Source organism: Oratosquilla oratoria, chromosome 7 (assembly GCF_046742065.1).
Source record: "Oratosquilla oratoria isolate Oo_2021 chromosome 7, ASM4674206v1, whole genome shotgun sequence".
Classification (NCBI taxonomy): domain Eukaryota; kingdom Metazoa; phylum Arthropoda; class Malacostraca; order Stomatopoda; family Squillidae; genus Oratosquilla; species Oratosquilla oratoria.
The window spans coordinates 8312679-8323146 of record NC_134783.1 but is presented as its reverse complement, the minus strand read 5'-3'; the positions used below and the strand labels follow the sequence as shown (position 1 = coordinate 8323146).

At 41.4% G+C, this 10468-nt stretch overlaps 1 protein-coding gene across 3 annotated transcripts in view; it reads right to left on the bottom strand.

The window, feature by feature from the left end:
• Window positions 1–748: 748 nt before the first annotated feature.
• The window catches only part of LOC143026985 (putative ATP-dependent RNA helicase DHX35), a 69641-nt gene continuing 59921 nt past the window's right edge, over window positions 749–10468 (bottom strand). For all 3 annotated transcript variants that reach the window (XM_076187789.1, XM_076187788.1, XM_076187791.1), the window contains 5 exons: window positions 10034–10213; window positions 9131–9249; window positions 7478–7661; window positions 6482–6632; window positions 749–899 (listed from right to left, as the gene is read on the bottom strand). In XM_076187789.1, coding sequence (XP_076043904.1) covers window positions 776–899; window positions 6482–6632; window positions 7478–7661; window positions 9131–9249; window positions 10034–10213 — 758 coding nt within the window. In that variant the 3' untranslated portion in view covers window positions 749–775. The remainder of the gene's footprint in view (window positions 900–6481; window positions 6633–7477; window positions 7662–9130; window positions 9250–10033; window positions 10214–10468) is intronic.

The following is a 10468-nucleotide window of genomic DNA, read 5'->3' as shown; positions in this document are numbered from 1 at the left end:
TAGGAAAAAGTTTGATTGGAAATGGGTATTTTTTGTGCGTTTTGAGTTTAGCAAAAAATTTGGACTCCTATAATTTTGTGCCCAAACTTTCTGCTACCACAGTACACTCTTCAATTCTGTCTCTAATATCACCTATCCCCACCCTGGGGAAACACACCTAGATCCTATGCTTCTTATCTTTGTTATAGAAGGCCCTATCTAAATATCTCACCTGGCTCTCCCTGTGGGCAGGGATTTAACAACTGCCCTACCCTTCTTCTCATGCATCTTCTTCATTTCTTCTTGTAGACCCGCTGTGAGAGCTTGAAAAGAATTTCTGCATTTAAGCAGGCCTGGTGAGGGTTTTTTACTATCCATGCTTTTTTGGTCACTGTTTTGCACCCAAGTTTCAAACATGGTTTGTTGTCCATGCTTTGGGTCTTTGAGAGAAGAATTCAATTATAAGGCCCTCAACAGTCTTCTATAAAGCTGCATTTCTACTATGTAGAGATTGTACCTCTTCATTGGTGATCACTGAAACACAACCACTTGCCATCTCACTGTTTGAAGCAGCTACCTGTTTGATCTGAACTGAATGATGTCTACTGTTCAACTGAGTAAGAAAGACTTAAATACTGTAACCTAACCAGATCATCACGCACTTGCTGATGTTCCATAATAAAGCAAAAGGATATAGGACCAGGGCAAGTCATATCAGTGCCCATGATGATAAAGATGAAAAGGTTAAATAACACAATTTAGCTTTTACTTTCTCTTTAAAGCTGTCATATAAAATTTACATAGTATGTACTCCTCTTCTGTAATAATGAGGAGCCAATTCAAGTAACCAGTCAGACTCGATGACACAAACATCAGATATATAACATCTGTCTGTATGAATGACCTCATGGAATACCAACCTGCAAAAAAAAAATATATATATATATATCTATTACTTAGTGCAACTTGCAAAAATAGAAAAGAAAATGCACCATATATACTACATAATATAAACCACATCCACACAATTTTTTTCCTCAGTTACTCGCTTTGTGAGGTTGCTAGGCACTGAATGCCTTTGCTGGAGCTCACAGATTTAAACAACATGACAATGTTTTTACTGCAGTCATATGTTTGCTCTTTATAGGACTCATTTCTTGCCTTAGGATGCTGGTATTCTAGTTCACTCAGCCACCACACTCCCTTAAAGCATATTCATATACATATGTCTTATAATTTATGTGTTTTATTAAGAAATAAAGTACTAAAATTTTAAAAGCAATAAAAAGATTTTGGAAGGAAATTAAGAGAGGAAGGAGAGGTGAATCAAGTAGAGGCAGAAAGGTAAAAGGTGCAAATAGAAAGATGATAATGGAAGAGATGAGTAAGAGGAAGATGGGCAGAATATTTTTGGGAGTTGCTAAATGTGAAGGAGGATAGGGAGGGAAAGGTAGTTGCAGTGGGAAGTGCTAAGAAAATGAGTGATGAATGAGGAAAATGGAGAAATAAAAAACATGAGGTGAAAGCAGTTATTAAAATGATGGGAGCAGGTAAGGCACCTGGATTAGATGGGTATCATGATGGGTATTATAGTTTTTATATATTAATTCATTATTATTATGATTTTTTTTCGCATCCGACCTAGATATGGACCAAAGGGTCTCCTGTCGGCATGCTCCGCCTTTGTAATCCTTTGTAAGGGAGGTACATTGATGTTGGACTGGCTGGTGAGGTTGTTTAAGGTTTGTCTAAAAGAGGGTAGAATGCTGTAGGACTGGAAGAGTGGTTGTATAGTTCCGCTTTACAAGGGAAAAGGGGACGAGTGTGAATGTAGTAGTTTCAGAGGGATCTGTTTGTTGAGTGTAGCTGGGAAGGTTTATGGGAGGGTTTTGACTGAGAGGATTAGGAGAGGAACAGAGGGAGTAATTGGTGAGGAACAGAGGGAGTAATTTGTGAGGAACATTGTGGGTTTAAGACAGGTAGAGGTTGTATGGATCAGATTTTTGTGGTAAGGCAAGATATATGAGAAATCTTTAGCAAAAGGTAAGGATGTTTTTGGGCCTTTATGGATTTAGAAAAGGCTTATGACAGGGTAGACAGGAAGGCACTGTGGGAGGTATTACAGATATATGGTATAGGAGGAAAGCTGTTAAGAGCAGTCAAGAGTTTTTAAGAGAGTAGTAGAGCCTCTGTTTTACCAGTCTTTCTTCACTTATTCTTTCCATGTGTCCAAACCATCCTAATACTCTTTCATCAACCCTATCTCCCAACTCCCTTTCCACCCCCATTCTCCTCCTCACCTCCTCATTTCTCAATCTATCTAGCCTAGTAACCCCCATCATACTTCTCAGACACCTCATCTCAAACACATTCAAACTCCTCTCTTCCTCTCTTATGTTCCATGTTTCTGCCCCATACAGTGCTGTTGGCACAATCACTCCTTCATACAGTCTCCTCTTAGCCTCCATTCCCAAATGTCTATTCCTCATTACACTCTTCAATCCACCAAGGTATTTACTCGCTTCTCTCAATCTACATTCTACCTCCACCTTCACTCCACCTTTTCCTGCCACCTTTGCACCCAAGTATCTAAAACTATCCACTTCCTCCAGTTGCTCTCCCTTAATGCTCACTTCCAGTCTACTGCCACTTTCACCCCTTGTACATCTCATCACCTTACTTTTACCCACATTTATCTTTAGCTTTCTTCTATCACATACTCTCCCAAACTCTGTCACCAACTTCCTCAATCCCTCCTCCGATCCTGCCACAAGAGCAGTGTCGTCCGCAAACAACAGCTGGCTCACCTCCCACTTTTCTCCATTTTCTTTAACCATCTCCAATCCCTGACCCACTACCCTTGCATTTACCTCTCGCACTACCCCATCCATGTATAAGTTGAACAGCCAGGGCGACATAACGCATCCTTGACGAAGTCCCACCTTTACCTCGAACCACTCACTCTCTCCATTTCTTATCCTGACACAAGCTCTACTACTTGTATAAAAACTCTTGACAGCTCCTAGAAGCTTTCCTCCTATCCCATATATCTGCATAACCTCCCACAATGCCTTTCTGTCTACCCTATCATAAGCCTTTTCCAGATCCATAAAAGCCCAAAAAACATCCTTCCCCTTTCCTATAGCTTTCTCACATATCTCTTACCACAAAGATCTGATCTACACAACCTCTACCCGTCCTAAATCCACACTGTTCCTCACCAATTACTCCCTCTGATCCTCTCCTAATCCTCTCCATCAAGATCCTCCCATAAGCCTTCCCAACTACACTTAACAAACTAATCCCTCTGAAACTACTACATTCACACTTGTCCCCTTTTCCCTTGTAAAGTGGAACTATACAGGCACTCCTCCAGTCCTCCGGCAATCTACCCTCTCTCCAGCAAACATTAAATAACCTCACCAGCCAGTCCACCATCACTGTACCTCCTTTTTTTAGACATTCTGCATGGCATCCATCCAGACCAGGTGCCTTACCTGCTTTCATCATCTTAACAACTGCCTTCACTTCATCCTTCCTTATTTCTCCTCCATTTTCCTCACTCATCACGGTCATTTTCTTAGCATTTCCCACTGCAGCTATCTTTCCCTCCCTATCCTCCTTCACATTTAGCAACTCCCTAAAATATTCTGCCCATCTTCCCCTTACTGCCTTCTCTTCCATTATCATCTCTCCATCTGCACTTTTTACCTTTTCTTCTCTACTTGATTCGCCTCCTCTTCCTCTCTTAATTTCTTTCCAAAACATCTTTTTATTACTTTCAAAATTCTCTGTCATACTCTTACCCGTAACACTTCACATCTGCTCTCCTCTTTGCCTCCTTTACCTTTTGGAAGGCAGATGTGGAGGGAGTGAACATGAGGGGACATCCTAGGATGAGGTGGATGGATGGGGTGAAGGGGGCTTTGGGGAAGAGGGGAATGTCTGTTGAGGAAGGACGGGAGAGGACAGATGATAGGGGTGAATGGAGAATGGTTGTATATGGATAATGTTGTGATGCATGAGGTGGAATGGGCGGGGGGATGGGGGGTGAGGTAGTATGTGTGAGCAAAATTTGACGCAGCCTGAAGTGATTTCTCCCCGTCTTCTCCTTTTATGCATGGGGAGACGGAGAGGGGGGTCGCCGATTTAATGAAGCGGGCTTGCTGTGGATGTGCTGTGTCTTGCGACACTGCTTCTGACCCAGGGCAGTGGACAGGGTGCAGGGATGACCCGTCATCTGGGAGGTGCTAAGATAAGAGGGAGGGTGGAGGGGTGTGGAGTGTATTCAGGGATGGAATGGGTGGGAATGATTTTATGCCTTTTCCTTTTTGGCTACCTCCCTTGTAAGGGGGAAAAAGCCTTGGTATATGTATGTATGTATGTAGTAGAGCCTCTGTTAGATTTAGAAATGGAGAGAGTGAGTGGTTTGAGGTAAAGGTGGGACTTTGCCAAGAATGTGTATACATGGATGGGGTGATGCGAGAGGTAAATGCAAGGGTAATGGGCCAGGGATTAGAGTTGGTTAAAGAAAATGGAGAAAAATGGGAGATAAGACTGTTGTTGTTTGCTGACAAAACTGCACTTGTAGCAGGATCAGAAGAGGGATTAAGAAATTGTGACAGAGTTTGGGAATGTGTACGAAAGAAGGAAGTTGAAGATAAATGTGGGTAAAAGGTGATGAGATGTACAAGGGAAGAGGATGGCATTAAATTGGAAGTGAGTATGAAAGGAGAGAAACTAGAGCAGTGTTTCCCAACTTTTTTTTCAGGTAACCCCAATATGATCCTCATGATACAAGATGTCTTAGCGACCCCAGGAAAAACTGCCAACAGTGGGCCAAAGGAAGTGGATTTTTAGATACTTGGGAGTGAATGTAACAGAAAAGGGAGGAGTGGAGGTAGAATGTAGGTTGAGAGAAGCAAGAAATGCCTTGGGGGATTAAAAAGTGTAATGAGAAATAGACATTTGGTAATGGATGCTAAGAGATGTATCAAGGGATGATTGTGTCAACAGCACTGTATGGGGCAGAAACATGGAACAAAAGACAGGAAGATTTTAAGTGTTTGAGATGAAATGCTTGAAGTATGATAGGGGTTACTAGGCTGGATAGAGTGAGAAACAAGGATGTAAGGAGGAGAGCAGGGGTGAAAAGGGAGTTGGGAGACAGGGTTGATGAAAAAGTATTGGGATGGTTTGGACATATGGAACAAATGAAGATTTGTAAAAAAAAGTGTGAAAGGTGGAGGTGGAGGGAGTGAACACTAGGGGGCAACAAAGGATGAGATGGATGGATGGGGTTAAAAGGTGCATTGGGAAAGAGGGGAATGTCTGTTGAGGAAGGAAGGGAGAAGACAGAAGATAGGGATGAGTGGAGAATGGTTGTGTATGGATGTTGTGATGCATGGGAGGGAGTGGGTGGGGATGGCGGGGTTGATGGAGTGTGTGAATGGTATTTTGACAGCCCAAAGGGAATTTTCTCTGTCTTCTTTTTTTCTGCATGAAAGGACGGAGCAGAGGGTCACCAATTAAATGAAGTAGCCTTGCTGTGGATATGCTGTGTCTTGCTGCATTGCTTCTGACCCAGGGCAGTGGGTGTAATGCAGGGATAACCAGTCATCCAGGAGGAGCCAAGAAAAGAGGGAGGGGTGGTGAATGGGATAGGAGTATGTGGGGATGAAGTGGGTGGGAGTGGATTTATGACTTTGGCTACCTCCCTTGTAAGGGGGAAAAAGCTCTTGGCATATGTATATGTATTAAAAAGGAATTCAAATAAAACGTAAGGAATCAATGACTGATACCAGCTAGTGGTGGTCCTGCAAGAGGATGTCAAAGAAATTCGTCTCCCTGCCATTCATCTTCCAAACCTGTCAACCTCCAAGCCTCTATCTAGAGATGCAATCCAGAGAAACGAACTCTTTGGATGGGGCCCAAGACTTCTATCAACTTCAACTGTATTTCCTCCACCTTTTCACACATGGGGAAGTGGTAAATGCTTTCTTACTTTAACAGATTTACCTTTATTCCATATATTTGCAATATCATTCACTAAGTTTCTGTCAACCCTATCATACACCTCCAAGTCTATGTAGGTGCCTCTTCAAATTCTCCTCTGTCTCTGAATGCATAATAGTGAACTCACTGTCAGTGGTAAAGAATGATGGAGTAAGTGTGTTACGGAGTGGATGCTGCAAGATGGGAAGCTTGTAAGAGGAATGTGGAGAGATGAGATAGAGAAGTTCTCAGGAGTGACATGACAGGGTGGCACAGTTGTGTGAGTCATGGAATACCATGAAAGAGGCCTTTGTTCAAAAATGGACTTAAAATGGCTGATTGATTGATTAATGGTAAAGTCATGATGGCATACTATAACCCATTTTGTGGATGTCTGGTTTAACATAATTCAATGAGAAAGGGGGTAAAAAAAGAAAAAAGAGAAAGAGATAGAGAATGGTACAAACATAAATAGGATAAAGATTTTACAAACAAGTGGTGTACTTACCACTGAGGATTTGGCTGTGTATACAAGCATGATGATGGATGAATAAACAATGGTTCATTACTCTTGACTGTACGATAAGAGCCTGTTGCAGACAGGTATGCAGTATTGGTGAAGAGACCAGCAGTGATGCACTTACAAATCGTCTTTACATCTGTCAGAGTATAATAAACAATTGTCATATATGTACATACAAAGATCTTTACTGTTCAGCATTGTTATACACGTATACAACCTATTTTAGGAGCAACCCTATTGACCAGAGACACAAAGCATTCATCTTATCCACTCTCAGGAATGTTGAGCAGCTTTTCTTTAGTTTTGCTTTTTCTTCTTTCTACTGCTAATCTCCCTTATAAGGGGGAAAAAGCCTTTGGTATATGTATGTACGTATATACCTTGAATCTATTCTTTACCACTCTTACATCTCCACATCTTCATGTTTTTATAATCCTGCGGTTGGGATAAGAATTATAACACTATTCCCATGTGTGTAGTAGACAGCAGCTAAATAGGATGTAATGGAGGTATTACAAGTCCTCCTTTGTTAGTTTTTCCAAACACCATACTTACCACACTCAAACTCATTTTTCCTTTTCAGTTGAATTTCACTCAGCTGTTTGTTGGTGAGATCAAGAAGGTTGTCTGAATGGTGGACTTTAATATGTTTAAATTGCAGAGTTGTTTTAGTATTTTATTAACTCTTTGTGTATTTATCCAAACTGGTTGGTACAAATTCAGATCACCTGAGTATGTGGATTGAAAGTTTAGAGATGAAGGACATAACTTCAGGGGTGCTTATGTGTTGGATGGTATATAAATGTGATATTGCATGTGGTTTTCTTCATCTGTATTTGGACTGTGATTATTTCTATGTTGTCTGTTAATGTTTAATTTGTTTTGATGGCACTTCAAGCTTCTAGTCAACAAAATCAATCCAAAATTTAATTAAATGGATTCAACTCTCCAATCAATGAGAAATAAATATGATTAAGTTACCTTTACAAGACTGAAGTGATACTCCAAAGTTCAGAAGCTGTTTCTTCATACTTTCTCTAATTTGGGAGGCCCGCTTCAAAGCTTTGTAGTTTAAAAAATATTCTAAACACCATCTTTTGTCCTCATTGTGTTGCAAATATGCAGTAAAAACAGTGAGTGCAGTTAACAGATCTCCTTGTTCAACCTTTAAGGGAGAAAAATAACCTATCTTTCACATCTTATGTATACAGTATACCCACACATATATAATCACCTGTACAGTACTGTGTTAATGATGATAATGATAATATTTATGATGACAATGAATACTCCAATCACATACCTTCAACTATCACTAATTACCTTAGACCCTCCTCTGACCCAGCCAGAAGTGAAGTATCATCAGCAAACAACTGACTCAACAACTCCCACTTCCCTCCACTCTCTCTAACCCTCTGCCTACTAACCTTCCACCCACCTCCTCTACTACCCCCATCCGTGCGCACACTGAACAGCCATGTCAACTTAACCCCTTCCATACGGTGCCGCACACGTAGGCGTCATGGACTTGGATCTCGGTGGCAGCAGCCAATGCCAGCCGTACGACGTGTCATAATAATACTCGCATCATAAAATATAGTCACCGCTTATATCGATCGTTCTCTCTTCACCCGTGAATTTTGATAACCATAGAAAATGCAATTACAAAAGAATTAGAAAGAATGTCATTATGGAGGGGTGACTACAATAAATATAATCAAGACGCCGATATGGCAGCCTCGCGAATACACTCGCTCCCCATGACGCCTACGTGTGCGGCACCGTATGGAAGGGGTTAATGCAACCCCAGTGCAGCCCCGCCCTTACCCCAAACTACCCACTCACACCACTCCCAAACCTAACACAAGCTCCACCACTCATGCAAAAGCCCCTGACTGCTCCTAACAGCCCTCTCTCCACCCCATACATCTACAATACCTCCCACAATCCCTCTACCCTATTCAGCCTATCACAAGCCCTCTCCAAATCCACAAAGGCCCAAACAACATCACCACCCCCTGCCATAAACCTCTTACAAACCCCACCACAAAAACTTGATCCATGCATACCCTTCACCTTTCCTAAACCCACATTGCTCCTCACCAATTATTCTTTCTGTTTCTCCCCTAACCCTTGCAATCAACATCCCCAACCACATTATTTCCCAACCACACTCAAATAACTGATCCCCTGAAAACTACTACATTAACATTTGTCTCTCCCCTGCAAAGCAGAGCTCCAATCCCATGGCACACTCCCCTCCTTGTAAACATACATAAAAACAACCTCACTAGCCAATCCATTATAATTGCTCTTCCCTTTGTCAGACACTCCACATGACACCCATCTAACCCAAGTGTCTAGATTTCATCACCTTCAACACTCCCCACACCCCATTCCTTCCTATATCCCTGCCACTCTCCTGTCCCATCAAAGCCACCGTCCTAGCTCCTCCCACTGTCACAATTGATCTTTCCCCAACCTCTACACAATCAACAACTCTGAAACATTTCACCCATCCTCTCCTCACTGCCCCCAGCCCCATCAACATTTGTACATCTGTATCCTCCACCCTTACCCCTCCCCTTGTGTAAGGTATGGATGAAGAAAGAAAGAAAGAAAGAAAAAAATTACCTCAAACTTCCTGTGCATAATCTTTGACTGCTGAACTTTGCTAGATGGTCTAACAAAAACATTCTGCACTTGTAGCATTGCAGCAATGCTCAGCATTTCCTCAGAACAACCAAATTCTCCTGTACAATTATAACATATAATTAAATTATACACTCAAAATGAATATATACCCAAACTTGCTTTTTTACCAAATGGTCAGTCTAATTATTACCAAATTAATTAAGGAAATGGAGAGAGCGAGTGGTTTGAGGTAAAGGTGGGACTTTATCAGGGATATGTTATGTCGCCTTGGCTGTTCAATTTATGCATGGATGGGGTGGTGTGAGAGGTATATGCAAGGGTAACGGGTTGGGCATTGGAGATGGTTAAAGGAAATGGAGAAATGTGGGAGATAAGCCAGTTGCTGTTTGCTGATGACAATGCACTTGTAGCAGGATCAGAGTAGGGATTGAGGAAGTTTGGGAAGATGTACAAAAGAAGGAAGTTGAAGATAAATGTGGGTAAAAGTAAGGTGGTGAGATGTACAAGGGGAGAAAAGTGCAGCAGACTGGAAGTGAGTATTAAGCGAGACTTGAAGTGCATAGTTTTAGATACTTGAGTGCGAATATGGTGGGAAAGGAGGAGTGGAGGTATAGGTAGAATGTTGGAGTTGGAGTGAATGGGAGTGGAGTATGTGGGGATAGAATGAGTCCAAAGAATAAATATTAGCCCTTTGGAGTTGGACTTCTAGATAGGCAAGGAAGTTGACAGGTCCTGAAGATATGTGGTAACAAGGTAATGTATGTCTCATAAAGTTGAAATTTGCATAATCTCAATATTCATAAAGGACTGAGAATAGTGACTTAGTTAAGTTTCACCAAGTGACAGCTGGTAGTCCCTAAGCCTTCTCTTAGGTCCACTTACCTGAAGCCAAAAGAGCCTTCCCAAGCTGAGGTGAAAGAGGAAATTCTGAAATGGCCTGGCCAATTGGTTTTGCAAGGTCTCCCTGGTCAGTCAGTGCTTGTAAGGCATAAAGTTCATCGAGTGCAGATATCACATTTCTGGCAGGAGGAGGTGAAGGGAAGTCAAACCGCAGCATATTCTCTGTAAATAAAAAACAATTTTGAATATGCTAACAGAATGACATTCACTATAGAATATATATCTAATACTTTTTTAATTGATGATGTAAAATCAACAAGCATGTGTACATAATAGCATTTTCACATGGTTATGTATACAAGCACAAAAGCTAAAATATGTGAAAAAGTTATCAAAAGTAGATGGACTAAATATCTAGAAGAAAACAATATACTGAATCCAAAACAATTTGGCTTTTGACAAGGAAGATCATGGGTC